The 20,354-nt window shown below is 33.6% G+C and overlaps 2 protein-coding genes across 2 annotated transcripts; both read left to right on the top strand.

The window, feature by feature from the left end:
* Nucleotides 1-232: 232 nt before the first annotated feature.
* LOC112040224 (DNA repair protein recA homolog 2, mitochondrial) lies at nt 233-9,347 on the top strand. Its single transcript, XM_065759565.1, has 8 exons — nt 233-438; nt 1,771-1,831; nt 1,998-2,215; nt 3,579-3,666; nt 6,003-6,175; nt 6,702-6,848; nt 6,962-7,096; nt 8,676-9,347. Exons 1-8 carry the CDS (start codon nt 343-345, stop codon nt 8,988-8,990), a joined length of 1,233 nt encoding a protein of 410 aa, XP_065615637.1. The 5' UTR covers nt 233-342; the 3' UTR covers nt 8,991-9,347.
* Nucleotides 9,348-12,291: 2,944 nt separating this feature from the next.
* LOC112040233 (glucan endo-1,3-beta-glucosidase, basic isoform) lies at nt 12,292-13,947 on the top strand. Its single transcript, XM_024073128.2, has 2 exons — nt 12,292-12,455; nt 12,810-13,947. Exons 1-2 carry the CDS (start codon nt 12,359-12,361, stop codon nt 13,748-13,750), a joined length of 1,038 nt encoding a protein of 345 aa, XP_023928896.1. The 5' UTR covers nt 12,292-12,358; the 3' UTR covers nt 13,751-13,947.
* Nucleotides 13,948-20,354: the final 6,407 nt, after the last annotated feature.

Genomic DNA, 20,354 nt, shown 5'->3' with positions numbered 1-20,354 from the left:
TAGTGGGTTGAAATATACTTGTGCATTTGTGCTGATTATAAATTTATAATTAAGACAAAAAAAAAAAAAAAAAAAAAGGCATAACAAATAGATCAAAGTATCAAACCATATGGCCCGTTCATTTTGGGCTTGGGCCAATGAACACTAGCAAGGACCAAAGAAGAGCATGAAGAAAACCCATGAACATCACAACAATGACGCCGGCAAACAGAAATACAAAATACACTGAAAACATCAGAAAACTGAAATGGGTTTCTCACTTTCTCTACCTTAAACCCCCCAAAGCCGAAACCTTTACCTTAAACCCCAAAGCCAAAATCTTTACAGGAATTCCTTACAAAAATGGGTTTCTTTACAGCTTCACTAATGAACCATCTTTGTCTCAATGCCTTCAGCAGAAGAGCTCGCCTTTCCACTCTACTCTGCTCTCTCCACCTGGTATCTCTCTCTCTGTCTCTTTCCAATTTTATTTCACGGTTTGTTGTGCTAAACTTTCTGGTGTGATTTTCTTGGTTTCTGTAGCTGCGGAAGTTTTGGTGTTGTTTTATTTCAAATTTCAATGCCTTTGTGTCATATCTTAATTTTTCTGAACTGGGTTCCTAGATTTTGCAAAGTTTCCTGCTTTTTTGTTTTTGGGTATTCTGCACTGACTCCAATGCATGCTTGTATGAATATGAAATTAAAAAGATTTAAATAATTTATAGAGCTTTTGCTTTTTCTTTGCTTAATGCATATGTGAAAGAAGAAACAAAGGCCCATGTATAAGTAGTGTAATTATTGGGAAAAGAAGAAGAGAAGAGAAACTATATATTGCAAAGGGAAGCCAGAATTTTGCTGTTATTGATTGAAATTAAAGAGGGAATAAGGGATTTTATTGCTGGAATGCTGGAGCTTGTGATGGTATAATGGAAAGAAGAAAGACAGGATGAATTTGTGAAATTGATAAGTGGAAGGAGGCTAGGTCTTGGAAGTGCATAAACATGAGGAGTTGAGCAGTTCAAAGAGAAAATGAATAATGATGTCAACAATGTGTCTTGGATTTTTGTTTGAAAAAGACCTTGTTGATGAGGGTGGCACAAACCTACTTGACAAGTTGACAGCAAGCAATTTGTTCACAATAAAAGGAGAGAGCTGCATCACGGAGGAGGAATTCTTGTTTTGTGGCTTTTACTGGTCATAAATTATTGCTTGAGTTAGAGGTGTTTGGTTCTTTAATTTGTTTTCAAAGCCTCTTTAACTTTAGGTCTTGAATCATTTGGTGAGGTTTGGGAAGGAGAAGGACTACAGGGCTAGAGGTGCATGGCATGTATGTTAGTTTGATAGGAGGTACTCTGCTCAAGAATCTCTCCCTCTCTTTTATTTATTTATTTTTAACTTTTTATGCACTGAAGGAACATCCTTAATAGTTGTCAGATAGCATTTCTATGCCTTTAGGCTGCTCGTTGATCTTTATTATGACTAAGATGATTGCTGAAGAGCTCTTTTTCTGTCTTTAACTTCCTTCAATATTTTCAGGATCTATAGTGTTGTTGTTGTAGTTATGGTATATACCACTATAGGCAATACCTGTACTTCCATCAATGTATGTGTGCCTTCTCATGGTCTTTCTTGTTCTCAAGTCAATTGATTAGTTCTTTACTTCTTCATTTCCACATATCAATTGTTTGATTCCTTTTGTTCTCAATTTTATATATTTTATTTGAATTCTAGATGACTATTGCAGTATTGCCTTCCTTGTTGTCCTATAACCAATTTTCTTTTTCCTTCCAGAGTGGAAGAAGAGATGAGGTAACCTCTATTGCCATGAACATTTGCCATCTTTCCACTGTAGGTAGAGAGCAGCTCATGATGCAATTTTATGTAGATTTTTGTCATTTGCCAGACCAAACTTTCCTACTACAGATGCCATTTTTAAAATTATTTTCTTCTTGAAATTCGTAAATGTATATGATTGGTCTGCTCTAATTTGTAAATTCTAATGATATTCATTTTTTTAGCTGAAGTTTCAGAATTTGAATGTGATGAACTCCTTGATGATATCCAAGCAACAAAGAAAGACACTGCATTACGTCTAGCTCTCTCAAGACTTGCTAGTGATTTTGGTAGAGAATCTATGTTGTCATTACAACGGTTTTTTAGCTCACGACGTGCACTTGTGATATCTACTGGCTCATTGAAGCTTGATATAGCTCTTGGGGTTGGAGGATTACCGAAGGTGATTATTTGAAAAGCAAAATTTTTCTCTTGTCACATATTCTGTGTGAGCATATGCATAGGTGTACACCCCACATATATGCTAGAGACAGGCAGATTCCTGTTGCATAATACCAAAGAGATGTGTGGGACATATGTGTATGACCCTGTACAGTCATCTATCCTAATATTGTTTTTTGATACAGTTAACTAGGTTAGTTGACCATAGCAATTATTGCTTTGTAGTTTCTGCTACCTAGATCTTCACTATGTTAATTTTCAATATGAATTAAAAAAATATTGGCGCAGAGCATACATATTATAATTACCTTTTATTACATATCTGACTGTACATACTCTAAAGTTGTTGGGTATTAGGCTTATTGAATCAAGAATGGTGGTTTTGTTTAATTTTTCTGCGAAATGGAATTTTAAACCCTTAAGTATTAATTCCATAGTTTTTATGAACCAAAAAGATGGATTTTAGTTATTTGTGCAAAGTGAACACTAGAGAGAGATTTTATAGTCTTTGGTGTGAAGCCTATTTTTTTTAGTAGGATCTCACTTCATGGTTAGACCTGGATTGTGCTTGGACATTGGTAAGGCTAAATCCACTAAACAATCACCCCCATCACCGCCCCCACGCACCCCACATGCACACCAAAAAAAAAAGTGTGTTTTCTGTTGTTGATGCCCAAACTTGGGATTTCATCTTATGCTTAAACATATCATCTAGGACACAAGTTGGAAACTATGATGGAATACATCATACTCCCTTTAATTTTACTTATCTAAAAAAGAAACAGTATTCTCTGTCAGTCGTTAACATTATGTTCAATAAATGAACTCTTTTGGCTTCTAAATTTTGGTACTTGTCATTGTTGTGTTCAAGGTTTTGGGTACATACTATAGTTTTGTTATAATGTTATGTATCTCCATATAGGTTCTTAACATTGTGCTCCAGTTTTAGAAATTCATTAGTAGCTTTTTGAGGTGGGATGTGGAGTAAAAAATAGTGTTGCATGCATGGTCGACCATTTTATTTTGAGTCTCGTTACTATTAATTCATTATAGCCAAGAGCCTTGTAACTCAATTGGTTGGCACCTCTAAAAAAAAAAAAATATATATATATATATAAAGAGGGGTCTTTGCATGTCATGATTATGATTCTCAACCGATGAGTGTTGTTTCATGAAAATTTGGAACTGCAATCTGTGAACATATAAAAACTAAAAGAGCTTAAAAATGTACTACTTATGTTATGAATCAGTTACTTCTTGATGAATGTATGTAATGATTTTGATCTCAAAGTTTATGTTTAGCTACAAAGAAATGGAGTAGTGTCATTATTGATGTGGTTAGAGATTTACTCTACACTTTGCAGGGAAGAATTGTTGAAATTTATGGGCGAGAGGCATCTGGAAAAACAACGCTTGCCCTTCATATCATCAAGGAAGCTCAAAAGCTTGGAGGTGCGTACTTATTTTTTCATCTTCCACTTTGTGATTGATGTTTTAGGTATGACTTGAATTAGTTTGGTTTGCCAAGGAAAACAAGAGACTTCTTTTTAACCCATCATTGTGAATGAAATCCAATCAGTTAGAGTACATAGATCCCCTAACCCTTGATTGTTCTTATTTACAGTAATTACATTAATCAAACCTAATTATAAATCTTTCTGCAAACTTTCATGCATATTTAAGTAATTATCGTTCTATCAAGGGATGTTGGACCTTAATGAGTAGATTATTATTTCATCACCTATGTTTAGCATAATTACTTGGGATTTGAATGATTGGGAGTTGGATTTAGTGGTGAATTTCCTTCATATTTTGGAATCCAATATCCCTTCAACTGAAAATGGGGATTGCATGAAATGGAAGTTGAAGAAGAATGGGGATTTTGATATCTGTTTGCTTTATATTGAGTTGCAAGGTCCCTTCTCCATCGTCTTTCCTTGGAAAGGTATTTGGAAAGTTAAGGCCCCTCATTGAGTTCCTTTTTTTGTTTGGGCTGCAGCTTGGGATAAGATAGTCATGGGTGACAATTTGAAAATTAGGGGTTTTGCTTTTGTTGACTAGTGTGTTATGTGCAATTGTTGTGAGGAGATTGTGGATCATTTATTGCTTCATTGTGAGAAGGCTCATAGGTTGTGGTGTTTTGTTTTTTCGATCGTTTGGGAATCCGTGGGTTTTACCAAAAACGATACTTGATCTTCTTTTGTTAGGTGGAATTGGTTGGGAAAGCACTCGTCAGACATTTGGAATTTAGTTCTATTGTGGTTGATGTGGTGTACATCGAGGGAGTGTAATAGGTGGATGTTTGAGGATGTGGATAGTTCGGATGACCAGCCACTTGCTTCTTTCAGTGGTTCTCTGTTTGACTAGTCACAACTCACAGGCTTGGAAACTAACATCTAGTGAATCCCTCCCATTGTTTATTAGTTCTCTTTCTCTTTTGTAATTAAGTTTTCTTTTTTGCTCATTTTACTTTCTTTCTTTGTAATTTTTGACTATTTTGTCCTCCTTTGCACAAAGTGGCTTTATTTATTCAGATCTTTATTATTTATTAAAAAAATAATTCTGTCGAGGCTAATGTTTCAAAATGACCACCCTTATGAACTTTTTTTTTGGAAATTTCCTGCTTTTCTGGCTACTTATCAAAAATATATTTATAATTCAATTGCTGTTAATCTGTATTTTAGATGACTAATATCTTATCATAGCTGATAATCTCTTAAATGAAGCCCATATTGCAATTAATCCTCATATGCGAGATACAACTGCATCCAAAATTTCTGCTCAAGAATGCAGGACAAAGCCATTTCACGTTGCTTGATGCTTTTTGGTAATGAATAGGAGTCCCTACTGCCTTGTTCTTTCTGTATGATTTCTCCGGATAGTCACTATTTTCTTTATGAACGGTCCTATTACAGCTATTAATTGACTGTTATCAATGCTTTGTACATAGCAACATGTAATTGTGAAATATTAAAACTGCTAGCGTCACCAGAACAGTGCTAACATGAACAACCTTATGTAGATCTACTGGTGCTGTCTTGTCAGTGATGATGGTCATGACAGTGAGCTTGACAAAATGATTACTAGTGAATTCTGTGTTTATAGGCACAAATTTGTAAGATCACACCAAGTTCTCGGCATGTTAGGATTGCCTTTTTCTACTGTTGGGTGTACATTAGATTTAGTATGGCAGTTGTTGCCCTGGAGTGCTTTTGGTTGTAAGTCAAGAATATCTGAGCTTTAAATGTATGCTTCTGTCTTGATATATAAATGCATTGTAGTTCTTCCTGGTAGTTGCTTCATTGTTTTTTTTTGTTTTTTGATAAGTAGTTGCTTCATTGTTTCCTAAGTTTCCTTGAATGCAAACAAAAAAATCTCAACAGTTTCCTTTTTTCAAGAGATTTTTTTTGGTGTGTGAAAATATAAACCCCTGCAAGGATCTGAGATCACATATTTGGTTGTGTGCTGCTTATTGACATAAGTTTGACATGAGTAAAAAAGTAAGCAGTTCCTTTTTAATCATTGATGATGGCAGATTACAAACATATAAGGAAGGCAGACATCTTAGTGCTTCCCTGAGTAATTGGTTGTTTATTTTGGCAGCATAGATTATTATTATTTTTTATATGGACTAGTTGGTTTACTTGTCCTTTAATAGATTTGGCCTTAATTAATTACATTTATTATATGAGATCTTCCTTCTACCCAATTTATTATTGTTCTTTATCTTGTATTTTTTTTTAATAGATTAATGCTTTCTTTGCCTCATAGAATTTTCCTTTTGGCAGGGTATTGTGCATATCTTGATGTAGAAAATGCGATGGACCCTTCACTTGTAGAATCAATGGGTATAAACACAGAAAATCTTCTTATCTCACGTCCAAGTTCTGCTGAAAATTTGCTAAGTGTGGTTAACACTCTGACTAGAAGTGGAGCTGTAGATGTTATTGTGGTTGATAGTGTAAGTGATTAATTCTCATACACAATTCTGGTGTTATCCATAATCTTCCTCTGGGGGAGTAAAAGGGGGTGCCTTGCCTTGGTAATTTTTTTTTGGCCCACACCCACGGTGGGTGTTGTTCAACTATGGTGCTTTGGCCAGTCTTTACCAGTTTGTTTTCAGTAAAGTCATTCTCCTCATGGATGACGTATTCTAGTTTGTACAGAAAAATGAAATGTGGGACATGTTGTGAAGCTGCTATTATCATCATAATCTTTGTCATTTAAAGATAATACACCAATAGTTCTAGGTGGCAATATCTCCATCAATTAACCTAAATTATATGGGTTATGCAGTTTTTTGTTTTATGGTCATTGGAGCCTTATTATTGCAACCTACTCTTTATATTTCCAAAAAAAAAACTTTTTTCTTGGGTTATTTTTTTGTGATTGTAGATGACTAGAGATCTGTCAATTGGACTCATTGTTTTATTTTCTTTATCAGTATTATCATGCTCTAATAATGTCCTGCATGTTGGCCTTTTCAGGTAGCTGCCCTTGTCCCCCAATATGAACTTGATCATATGATTGGTAGCACCTTTCAAGATATGCAATCCCGAATAATGACCCAAGCACTTAGAAAAATCAATTACTCATTATGCCAATCTCAAACTCTTATAGTTTTCCTTAATCAGGTTGAAGACGATATATTTGGTCATTTTTAACCTCTTTGTTTATATGTTATTATTTTATCAGTTGTAGTGAGTATGAAATCCATTTACCTTCTTGTATTACCTTTTATTCCCAGGTTCGATCAAGTCCAAAATCAGGACAAGGTTTTGGACTTGTGGATGAGGTCACCTGTGGCGGAAATGCCTTGAAATTCTATGCAGCTGTACGAATGAAGATGATAAGGACAGGATTACTCAAGGCTGAGGAAAAGGTTTATCTTTAGTGACTTTTGATAATAAGAAGCATTAATGAGCAATAGTGTTTTTGATTATTACTCGCAGATATTATTTTATTATATTTTTCAAAATCTCATGCTACCAGCCTCTTTAGGAGTTTGCATTTAGCTTTTTGAATAAATATCCGCATCTCTTCTACCTCATATTTTTGGGAAATTTACACATTATCATCTTAAACTATACCCTCAATTAGACTTTGCACCCAAAACTTTTCGAATGCACGTTTTGCACCCTAAATTATGATCTTTGTTACACTTTGCACACTGACATCACGTTTACTATTAATTTGGAGAAATTACATTTTACCACCTTAAACTATCTGATTATATTTTGCACCCTAAACTTTGAATTTCCATCCAAGTTAATGGTAAATTAATGTCAGGGTGCAAAGTGTAACTATAGTTATTGTTTAGGGTGCAAAACGTGCATTCGAAAAGTTTAGGGTGAAAAATGTAATATGGGGGTATAGTTTAGGATGGTAAAATGTAATTTTTCCCATATTTTTTTTTTTGTCATGCTTAAAGGAAAGCGATTAATGCACTAGTAAGAAAGAGTGAGTTAATTTAAGTTGAGGGAACCAAAAGGGGTAGATGAGAACAAAAAATAATATTAGTAGTAGTTGTATTAGTAGTAAAAAAAGACATGTCAATTAAGGAAGTTCCAATGATTATGACTTTGAATAGCATAGAATGGAGGAAAAGAATAGATGCAGCCGACCCTAATTAATTTGTTGTGGATCTATAGCCGACCCCAAAAGATTTGGGACAAGGCTTTGTTGTTGTTATTCGCCTAAATAAATAAATAAAAATGGTGGCTTCCCTCTTCCGATTGATCTTTCTAGAGAAAGTTAGTATTAATGATAACTGGCTTTATTGGATACATTGGCATTAAATTGTATTTATGTGTTTGTATAGACTTTCTTTATCGGGTACTTTTTTTTTTTTGGAGAATCGGGTACTTTCTATTAAATTGTATTCATTGTCTCAAATTTTGTTGTCTTCATAGTAACAACATAAAGTCAGATCTTAAGTTGAGTGGAAAGATAAAGGAAAATGTTAAATAAATAAATAAAGATTAATTTATCAATTGAAGTATATATATAACCGCAACATTCCACTGTCAGCAGCTTGTGCAGATTGACACTAGCAGTAGAGCCAAGTATTCTGGTCAGATGAATAAGCAGTAGATGTTCTTCCTAGATCTATTTTCTTGAAAAATGTGTCAAAATACTGAGAAGGCTGTTGTTTTGTGAACACTAATTTTATCTTTGCTTAAAATTTGATGGTGGTAGCTCCTAAATTTGATGGGTGAATAAGGAATTAAATTAGCCATGGACAAGAAAGGTGGTTGCAGCCTATTGCATCTAGGATTATGTAGGGATTTTCATATTTTTTACTAATTTTGTTTCATTTATTGTTAGAGGATTTTTTCTGCTCTTTCTTTTTACTATTCTGAGCATTTTTCTTGTGACTTATTGTGTTTACTTTAATCTTATTTTACTTGTTTCTGTTTATATTTTTTTATTAGTATTTTTAATAATAACTTACATTCCAGGTAACTGGCCTTGGGGTTTGCATCCAAGTGGTGAAAAACAATCTGGCGCCTTCAATGAAAAAGGCCGAATTGGGGATACAATTTGGGAGAGGCTTTTGCTGTGAAGCTGAGGTCTTGGAGTTAGCTTGTGAACATGGAGTCATTGTCAGAGAAGGAAGCAACTACCTAATAGAAGGGAAACTTTTTGGTGGTAAACATGAAGCTGAGCAGTTTCTAGTCGAAAATGATGGAATTCTCGATAAGATAGTCTTGATATTAAGGAGACAATTATTTGAAAAGAGAAAAGAGAATCACGTTAGATCCTTGAATGGATGAGTTTTACTCAGATATGGTAGTTAGATGTCAAAGGAACCAGCCACTTTTCTAACCTGTAGGATCCTAGAACTTGAGATTACAACAGTGTCTTCCTCTTCAGGTGCAAGTCTTGCTCTTGATGTGCATTAAGCATTCGACAACAACACTAATTGAATTGATTTAATCTGCAGTTCCCTTCTGTTATTTCAGAAGAAAGACAAAATAGCTCTTGTATGGTTGGGTCCTTTGGTTTATCTTCAGACTTTCATTCTTTGCTTCTTTATCTTGTAAAATCATTTTAAATACTCGATAATGAATTATAAATCTCTGTTGTAATATTATAGTTGCAAAGAACACCAAAAACATCCATTTTGAGTACTCTTTGATGTTTTATCTGTAAAATATTGTTTCAATGCTTGTTGGACCTTAGAGACAAAGACAGAGACTTTTGTTAGAACTTCATCAGAGGCTTGGCCAAACGAAACTCTATTACCATGTGTTTGTATAGCGAATTTGACTATTTTATATAAATTTATAAATGAAAGGATTCTATTTAAAAATGATAGGATTTACAACCCGTTCATTTATTTAATTTTAAAAATTCTGTTGATTTCTCAATAGGGAGCGAGTAAAGAAATTTGAAAAATGTTTTTATATTATTTTCCTTTCAGGGCACTAAAATTTTCAACAATATAGGTAAAATTTGATTAGAGTTTTAAGAAATAAAAAATCATTGAATACATTTTCTCTATACTCAAACCACAAAACAAAAACAAATTTTATTATTATATGTTCTTTTAATTTTTGTTCTGGGCATGAGTAAAAAACCCTTAGTCCATTAAGGGTGAATACCACTTATTTACCTAGTGTTGATGCCAATTTTTGCGAATATTCTATAAGCCTAATGCAAGCAAAGCTTAGTACTCTTTGGACCTGTTATACATTTTGTAACATATTTTATTTTTTCATACGTAGCCTAAGCTTATATATTTTATTTGGGGATATTGAAGGAGTGTGGTCTTGAGGTAAATAGTGAGCCTATTTGGGCTTATTCCAGAGCCTAAATTTGCGTTTTACAAAGTTAGCTTTGAATACTTGTAAAAACCTAGGTCTATGATCAAGCCTATGTGCTGGTCACAAACAAAACCAAAAACACTAATCTAAATTGCTAGATTTGTCACATTATCCCGAACTTCCATAAAACTCGAAATAAGTAGCTTAAACCATAATAAGTAGGTCAGCTACTATTAGAGCAATCTGACTAGTTTCCACAATTTAGTAGGTTACTTATAGGGGTGTTTCCCTTTAGTAAACACAAAAAAGTGAGATTGGTAAAAAAAAATTATGCAAATTTATCATTAAAACAATTAATCCTATTATTCAACCAAGAACAAAACTGAAGGTTGCCATTTTTCTAAAAAATAATAATAATAATTAAAAAGCCTTGGTTCTTATAAGTAGATGGATAGTAAGTGCTTCCCTAATCTGAATTTAAATCCCGCAACCATAAAAATAAAAAAAATAAATAAAAAAGTGGAGGGGGGGGGGAGGGGTGGGGCTTCCATCCTTCCTTATTCTCCCTATTTGCATAACATTAACGGCAAAATTATATATATATATATATATATTTTTTTTTTTAATATTTCGATAATATTCCTTTTGTTTTCATTATGAGTATAAGGCCTTTTACAATCTTCCTTTTATTATGCATCACTAGTTTTTATTTAATACTAGATTGAATTGTGGGCTTTATTCTCCCTTATTTTGAACTTTGGTTATAGACCTAATTTATTGGCATTTCAAAAATCGACCCAAACACCCAACAATTATGGTTCGTTTGGATTGAGGGAATATTGACCTATAAGTCTTACCGCTTAGAAAAGGTTTCTTAGCTGTTTGGTTGTAATCTGACACAATAAATAAGCAGACTTAAATGGCCCAAAGATTAAACAAAATAAAAATAAGGAGTAACATTAAATCGTACAACAGAAAAATAGAACACAAGTAGAAGATAAAGAATTAGCCCTTATTTATACATTTAGGAAATATGAACTATCTCAGGCCAATTCTTTCCAAATTCTCACTCACAGTTTCTACTCAATTCAAGACATTCTCCAATCTTAGGCCAAAGTAGCCTCCCTCGGCCATTGATGTTGCCGTACTTGGGCTAGAGTGGCATTTTCTTGGCATTTTTCTGATGTTAACAATTCACACTTATCTCTCTCCATTGTGCCCGATCCACATCCAATCAATCCGGTCGCTTTCAAGGTCATTTTGAAGGCTTCACTCAAGGGATCATCCAAGATTGTTCCAAACTTAAGGTTTCATCAAGTTTTCACCTTGAGTTTGAGGGGAGGGTTGGAAAGTATGATTTGCTATTCACAAATTGAAGACAAAATCAAGGAGTTGATTTTTTAGAGTAAATCAAGTTATTGGAGCGATCAATTATATTGAAATGAAATTAAAAATTAGAATATCCATGTAATAAATTGGTAATTGACCCATTTTCAAATTATGTGAATCCCATTATAAATATGGGTTCTCTTGTAATGTGTTATCAATCAAGTGAATACAAGATATAGCCATATAGCCTTTAGAGGTATGGATGTAGCAGTCAAGTCTAACCATGTAATTCTTTCTCTCTTTATCTCTTGTTGCTTCTAGTTTCTACATCAATTTTCTATTTCACCTTTAATTTTAACAGGTTCATAGAGTGAAAAATTATAACTGGTTTTTTTTTTTAATAATTTTTTATTATTATTTTCATTATTATTATTATTATTATTATTTTTTTAATTTTAACAGGTTCATAGAGTGAAAAATTATAACTGGTTTTTTTTTTTAATAATTTTTTATTATTATTTTCATTATTATTATTATTATTATTATTTTTATGGTAGTCCTTTCACTCAAATGGTTAAAATTTAAGCCCGAAAAATGGAATAATGGACAAATAATGGGATATAGCGACAAAAAATCTTGTAACTTAATTGTCATATTTTGAGATTTAAAACGGAAAATCCTCTCCTATTGTAACTATTGATTTATTATTATTATTATTATTTAAAAGGGAGGGTGATGGAACGGGTACTAGAACTGCTATTTTAGAAAACCATTGTCGTTGAAGTAAATGGTAAATGGACATGCCGAACTCTTAGACTTTTCAAAGGTTCTGAGCAAAGCCTTAAGATAATAAGGAGGTAGATGTGCTTTAAGTGCTGCAACTTCCAAGGCGTGCTTGACTTGACCAACTAGAAAGCGGAGTGAATAGCCACTAAAAAAGTCTCAATCACTTGCATTTACCCCCTATAAAAGGTCAAGTATTAGTAGTCCTGGAGACATGCTTGTTATGCTTAGCTTGTTCTTCCTCTTCTCATCAGTTTTGCTCAATGGCGAAATCCCATTCTGCTAGTACCATAAGCCCTTCCATGATTTCCATAGCGCCACTACTATTTGCCATGCTGATGGCTAGCTTAGACACAGCAGGTCTCTCTCTCAATTTGCACCATATTTGTCCTAAAATCTCCCTTAATCCCATCTTAGCATTTGTGGGATCATGATCCTTTTCCTAGGCCCTCGGATTAGGATCTTTGAAAGTTTCTTACGTAACTCTACTACTGTGTTCCTAAATCTTACGAATTCATTGTGAAATGAATGGATTAGATTTCGCAATGTCATTTTAGGAACTTTGTGGTAGAGTTACTATAAAAACTCTAGAGGATCTTAATTCCATACCTTCATAGTTTTTTATTCCTAATTTGATTAATACATCATCCTCAAAAGGATTCGTTCAGAAAGAAAATGTGCACAATTACTGACTTCTTGTATGATGTACTGCAGGTGCTCAAATAGGTGTTTGTTATGGAATGCTTGGCAACCTACCACCACAAAGAGAAGTGGTAGCGCTTTACAACCAATATAACATCCGAAGAATGAGACTCTATGATCCAAACCAAGCTGCTCTACAAGCCCTTAGAGGCACCAATATTGAGCTCATCCTTGGTGTCCCCAATGACCAGCTTGGAAACATTGCTTCCAACCAAGCCAATGCAAACACATGGGTCCAAAACAATGTGAAAAACTATGGCAATGTCAAATTCAAATACATTGCAGTTGGAAATGAAGTAGACCCCTTAGGTCCAAATGCAAGGTTTGTTGTCCCTGCCTTGAGAAACATACAAAATGCAATTTCCACTGCTGGCCTTGGTAACCAAATCAAAGTTTCCACTGCCGTTGACACCGGAATCCTAAAAGTATCCTACCCTCCATCAAATGGCTCCCTCAAGCCCGAATTTCGACCATTTCTTAATCCTATCATCAGCTTCTTAGTGAACAACAAGTCCCCATTACTTGTTAACTTGTACCCTTATATTAGTTACAAGGATAACCCCAATGGCATCCGCCTTGACTATGCTCTTTTCACTGCTCCTTCAACTGTAGTGAATGATCCCCCACTCAGTTATCGCAACCTTTTCGATGCAATTCTTGATGCTGTTTACACAGCTTTAGAGAGGGCCGGAGGGGGGTCTTTGGTGATTGTTATATCGGAGACTGGTTGGCCTTCAGCTGGAGGGACAGCGACAACACTTGATAATGAAAGAACTTACATCAACAATTTGATTCAACATGTGAAGGGAGGGACTCCAAAGAAGCCTGGAAGGCCTATAGAAACTTATGTGTTTGCCATGTTTGATGAGAATCAGAAAAATCCAGAGTTTGAGAAACACTGGGGGCTTTTTCTACCAAACAAGCAGCCTAAGTTCCGAGTTAATTTCAACTAAAGAGTGCATATCATGAGCACTTTATGCATGGAATAAGAAAGCTTCTTGTTCTTCCTTTTTATTTTGATCATAAATAAAGAAGGCAAATAATCCTGGACTAAATATTACTCTATATTATTTCCTGACTACAAAGTACAAAGGGAGATCATCTAGGAAGTGAATTTATTATAATAGATGGGTTTCAATATTCACACACATATTTTGTCTTACATTTGTACATTATTGCACAACACAACATTGATGGTCACACTTTCGCCTACATGTAATTGTCCACAACGATAAAAAAAACATTGCTTGCATGAAATTTAACAAAAAATAATCATATTCTATGACCTAAAAGATGGAAATACTGTGTGCTTAACGTTTCTATCGACTCGAACATTGTGCAACTAATAAACAAAATATTATGCTCTGGAGACTATCTTAGGCAAACTTATAACTCACCCAACGATGGAACTTTAGTAAATTTCCATTCGGTCGCGAGGCACTTCTCTTTATTTATTTATATTTTTGTGTGGGATTATCATACTTAAAAGACATTTTCCACGATTTCAATTAAGAAACAAATTTCTTTAAAATAATAGATTGTTTCTTTCAACACAATATACAATAATAAAAATAAAAAGCCAAAATAGTTTTTCTATTCGTGGAGAGAGCAGGACTCATGTTGATGAATTCTTAATCACATTCACGTAGAATGGTTTTGCTTTCCCTTTTTTTTTTTTTTTTTTTTTTTTTTTTTTTTTTTGCCGCACTTTGTTGACTCTGGGGGACAAAATTTACTGTGCGTGAACAGTGCGTGCACTGTTTACGCACTGTTCATGCAATATTTAATATTAAAAGTGGGTCCCACAACACTATTCACATATTTAAAAATTATTTTGCTACAGTATTTTCAGCAATAATCAGTTTTTATCAACTTTCAACAACAATAAGTGCTATCCAAACGGACCCGTACTTTCAAAAACAAGTTTTGGTGAAAACTCTGGTTAAGTCTTAGGGGATGTTAGAATATATAAGTATATTAGAAAAGTATAGTTTACTTTCAATGTTATTGAAGACCAAGTCAAGATGTTAATTCCAGTTAAAAAAATCGTGGGATTAGCTAATAAATCAGGAAATTGATTGTTAAAGAAAATTGTGGTTTTGAAGCACTCAATATACAATTTAAATTTGAATTATATCATTGAATTTTGTACATAATCTCTATTACAAATATGCAAATATAGATTTCATTGTAAAATATTATCAAAAAAAGTAAACAAGAAAATCTAGTGTTTTGACTTTTGAGCACTTGTCAAATGAATGTAGTCCACATGGCCAAACCACATAAACTATCATATCTTTCTCTCTCTTTTTCCTTCCCATTATCACAAAATAAGAAAAGAACAAAGTTGCCAATAATTACAACTCTATTCAATATATTTTTATTAGATATGAATTTTGATAAATCTATTATTGGATTATATTTTCTTCTTATATTTTTCATATTTATAAAATTTCTAAAAGAACAAAGATCAATAGTTAACTCATCAATCAAATGTTTAAATTTCAAATTTTAATGGTCTAAAATTATGCATAAAAAATAAGTTTATAAATCAAATAGCAAATAACATCCGATTGATACAGAAATTGACATACATGTTAAGAACATAAATATCATACAATCTTATAGTAAGATATTCAAAATATGTAATTATGTTAATTTTTATAATAAGAGTAGTAATTATCAGATAAAACCAAATTTATAACCAAATTTTGTCCATAATTTCTTTGAATATACACGTTCATATTTAGGAAGAGGCTAGAATATGATAACTGAATTAGTCCCATCAATTTTTGAGGTGAGCCAGGTGGCTCCCTTCCCCTAGTCACCGCATGAATTTGCGGTTGTCACATATTGACCTATTGAGCACACCGAGTCCAGCAGCCAGAAGTTCCAAGTCATGGTCTACTAATCTTGATAAAATCAGCAATATCGCACGCCTCTAAGGAAAGAGGTCATCTTGTTTGGACACAAACAACTAATGAAATCTCTATTTTCCACATTACAGTTCATCAAAGATTACTAGCTTCCAAATGCTGTTTAAATCACACCTTTGTTCATTTCTGAAGCTAGGATTTGGCATTTTGCCTTACAGATAAGATAAGGACCTCTCTTTCTGATATTTTGGGTCACTAGCATTCTCTTTGGTGATTGTCACTTGTCAGTATTAGCATCATTTGTTTTGAAATGTCAATGAGAAAATTTGGCAGGTCTAGAGTATAGTCTCATGTGGGTTGGTCTACACTCCTTAGCCACCTCCTTCAATTCTGTAGCACATATTCACTGTCTTTGTTTTTTTAATTATATAGTTTGTGCACATTAAAATGCCTCATGGAAATACTTGTCCATTGTATTTAACAAGATTTTCATCTTAGGGCCAAGAGTATGTAATTCAACTGGTTAGTATTTTTTGGTGTTTTTAACGGAAACATCTAGAATTCAAATCAATGGTATAGGATTCTATGTGCAATTAGTTTATTTGCTTAAATATGTGACAAAAATTTTTAAATAAGAAATAAAGTAACTTGTTACATAAAGTCACTTTTTATCTCAAATTTTAAGAAAATAAATTGACCACAAATAAGTTAGTCAAATGCACTACTCCAATTTATTTGCTTGAAGGTCAGACAAAAAGGTTTCATCAAATAACAACTTATATTATTGTTTAAAGTTAATTTTTGACTCACCTTTAAGAAAATAAGCTAACCTGGTGCAATGATGCATCAAATAATTTTCACACCCTCATTTCACTTCTACTTTTCCATGATTTTATTCAAATTTCTAGAAGCGTATGTTTGTTTTGATGCATTTTTTTACCAAAAACAAAAAGGAGGAAGATATTTTTATTGTTACAAAATGACTAAAATTTAGTCTATTGACTTGTACTTCAATTGTCAAATGACAAATGAGCCCTTCTAGTTTAATTTTTGCCAATTCAATCCCATACTTTGTCAAAATGAGTCAATAGAGCCCAGTCTTATGATCTATCCAATTCTGTTAGTAAATTATGTTGTTTAAATATAATATTTTTTAAGTAATTCTTATCAAACAATAAGATTTATTAAATGACGAATCTCATAAATGCTTTCAACTATATTTTTAATTTTTTAAAAAATGTTTAAATGATATCATCTACTAACGAATTTGGACAAAATTATCATATAGACTCATTTCCAATTTACAATTCTTGGTCGCTGAGTATTTAATTTGAGTGGCAGTCTTATCAAATACAAAAACATGGAAATTTGAATTTCCTTCATATATAAAGACTAAAAGGTACTCATAACAAATAGAATTGCATTCAACAAAATCCTGCTAACCATCACAAAACCAAAATATTTAGATTTCTCCAATCCCACTTGCCAAATACCACCATAGGGAAGAGTTTGTGTAGCAATATTGGACACCTCATCCCCAAATTCCCTCACAAACTTTTCAATGAGTCTCTGCAGCCACCTAATTAAGTTACTAAATGAAATCAACAAAACAACAAACTTAGGGACTAAATTGACAAAAATTAAACCTTAGAGAATAATTTAACAATTGAAGTAACAGTTAAGGAACTAAATTATATTGTAACCATTATATAACTAATTGTACAATTGAAGTAAAAGTTAAGTAACTAAATCAAATTTTAACCATTATATAACTAATTGTACAATTGAAAAAGTCAAGGAACTAAATTAAATTTTAACTATTATATAGCTAAGGACTTCAAGAGCTAGGTTCCCAGAACTCCCATTGAACTTCATATAAACGTCGGAGAAAAGTCTACCCGTCAAATTGACATTTAATGCTCTAACGGACCACCACTTTGCCTGCATTAAATCCACCATACAACCTTGGGAGTTGGGACATGCACCATACAAATCCTTCCTTTTAATCAACTGGAGGGGAAGTGGACACCAACCCTTAAAAAATAATAGTAATAAATAAATAAATAAACTTATATACATCCCATAGCTCAAGGAAGAGAGGGAGGTATGTTCTTCACAAACTATTCAACTCATATTCTTATAAAAAGTATAATAAGTTGGCTCAAAGGAGACTGAGGCAATTGCCTAAGCCCCCAAATAGAAGAAGGTCCCTTCTATTAAGGCCGTTTCGTTTAGAAAAAAAAATTGTCCCAAAAAATTTAATCAATAAAAATTAAGTATTTAAAAAAAAAAATAATGCTAGGAACAAGAAAAAAAGAAAAAGAAAAAAAAGAATCCACAACAACTTTTATTTCCTCATTGAATGTTGTGCATTCTCTTAAATTTGAATTCTATCTACCGTAGTTAAGATTGTACAATTTTTTACTCTCCCAAGAGCAGAAGTTGAAGAGTCTAACAAAATCAAATTCAAAATTAAAATTAATACTACTACTTTTATGGAGTATGGACAAGTTAATTAATGAAATCCAAAGTTCAATACTTAATCTCTAAAATTAAATAAATAAACTTTATATTTATGATTTATCTTCATTCTTGAAGGAATATCTACCCATCTTCTCTGCTTACCTTGTTGCTCTCTATCTTGATTATCTTTTCAGGGTTTTATTTTTATTTTATAGTTGCTCATAAATCGGTTGTATATTAACTACTTTCTTTTTAACAGTCATTTCAAGTTCACTTTTATTTACACTCCTTCTCTTTTTGATCTTCTTCTTCATGTTTTATTTTACCATTGCAAAGTTTTCTTCCTTTTGTTGTTCTTGGTGGTGAATGGAAGAGTAACTTTAGAGCATCTGTATCAGGTGTGGTAAATGTGCCAAATGCCAAATATTTGGCACATTTACCACACCAAACAAAAAAAAGAAGCTTTATGAGATGAGGCAAATCTTAAAACTTATACCACATTGCTACAGTACCGTTGCAAATTTGCAACGGTACGGACAGATGTGGCAAAACTTTTAATCTTTTTATATTCTCTTTTCTCTCTCCTCTCTCTTCATTTTTTTCTTTTCTCTTCTCTCTCACACACCGGCTCCCTCTCTCACATCAGACCCAGCTCTTCCCTTCTCTCTCACTCACCGGCTCGCCATCGTCACTCNTTGATAAAACTGATTGTTGCTGAAAAACACTGTAGCAAAATAATTTTAAATGTGTGAATAGTGTGTGGGACCCACTTTTAATATTAAATATTGCATGAATAGTGCGTGAACAGTGCGTAAACAATGCACGCACTGTGCAGCAAGTAAATTTTGTCCCCAAAGTCAACAAAGTGCGGCGCAAAAAAAAAAAAAAATGGTAAAACGCAACTTTACTTTGAGTAGCAAACTTGCTATCTAAACGCAGGCATAGAGAGAGAGGCTTCTATGCACGTAACGTGTAATGTAAAAATGAGAAAAACTAAATCTAATTAAAAAATATTGATAGATTAGGATAAGCATTGAGTAGATAACATTAAGTCAATGAGTTTTAGAGGACCTCATACTCAGCAATAAATAATAATAAAAATATAGAGATAAGAGCATCTTTATCAGATGTTGCAAAATTTTTGTCATTTTACCACATCAAACACCTACTTTATTATTTTACCACATCATTTTACAACATCTCATTTATCAGATGTTTTATAATTCAATCATATACATTAAAATAATATTTCCTACTTATTAAAATAATATATTATCCCCTAATTCATTATTATCAACAACAGCACCTGCAACCCACACCGCAGCTCCACTACCACAGCCCACAACCACCGGCCAAACCCACAGATCAACCACCGACCACCAATATCAGCCACTTGCTACCAAAAAAAAAAAAAAAAAACTCAAACAAACACTACAACCAATATCAGCCCCTACACCAGAAAAAACCACCATCAACCAAAATCTCATACCCATCCCAAATCTCACACCCACAATCCGATCAGCCTACCACCATCAAACTTCAGATTCAGCCAACCACCAACAATCAAAACAACCAACAGACAAAAAGAGAGAGAGAGAGCGATCGATGAGATCGGAGCGGCATGACGATGGAGATGATCGGAGTGGCCTCGCCCATGCCGCTTGAGCCTCCAACGGCGATGATCCGATCGGAGTGGCGATCCGATCGGAATGACGATGGCAATGAAAGAAGACCGATGATTCGCCGATCGGAGTGACGATGGCGAGACCGATGATCCGATCGAAGTGGCGATCGAATCGGAGTGACGATGGCGAGACCGATGATCCGATCGAAGTGGCGATCGAATCGGAGTGACGACGAGACCGATGATCCGATCGAAGTGGCGATCGAATCGGAGTGACGATGGCGAGCCGGTGAGTGATACGCTATGAATCCAAGCCAAAAGACCTTGTTGGACAGAGATTGTTTAATTATCTTTTGTAGAAAGACTTGTTTCATCGTCTAGCTGACCGACAGAAACTTGAAGTACCAAATTGTAGGATATGGAATAATGCTTTTCTCTGATTCTTCTTGTGTTCAAACCTACCAAAATCAAAGATTAATAGTATATAGCTCTGTTACTTTCAAGTTTTCTCCTTTAATTTGATATTGAGGACTGAACAAAAGTAGGATGGATATAAAAATAAAGAAGAAAAAAGAGATTGTTATTTTATCTTAA

This window comes from Quercus suber, unplaced genomic scaffold, assembly GCF_002906115.3.
Source record: "Quercus suber isolate HL8 unplaced genomic scaffold, Cork oak 2.0 scaffold_332, whole genome shotgun sequence".
In the NCBI taxonomy this organism is placed as follows: Eukaryota; Viridiplantae; Streptophyta; class Magnoliopsida; order Fagales; family Fagaceae; genus Quercus; species Quercus suber.
The sequence above is the reverse complement of the archived record's forward strand: the minus strand, read 5'-3'. Positions and strand labels throughout refer to the sequence as shown.

Excerpts from the sequence above, each read along its gene's own strand:
- LOC112040224 (XM_065759565.1), top strand. The coding sequence starts at position 343 with ATGGGTTTCTTTACAGCTTCACTAATGAACCATCTTTGTCTCAATGCC. Across the intron at positions 3,667-6,002 it reads GGAAGCTCAAAAGCTTGGAG|GGTATTGTGCATATCTTGAT; the intron begins GTGCGTACTTAT and ends TCCTTTTGGCAG. Across the intron at positions 6,176-6,701 it reads ATGTTATTGTGGTTGATAGT|GTAGCTGCCCTTGTCCCCCA; the intron begins GTAAGTGATTAA and ends TGGCCTTTTCAG.
- LOC112040233 (XM_024073128.2), top strand. The coding sequence starts at position 12,359 with ATGGCGAAATCCCATTCTGCTAGTACCATAAGCCCTTCCATGATTTCC. Across the intron at positions 12,456-12,809 it reads GGCTAGCTTAGACACAGCAG|GTGCTCAAATAGGTGTTTGT; the intron begins GTCTCTCTCTCA and ends GATGTACTGCAG.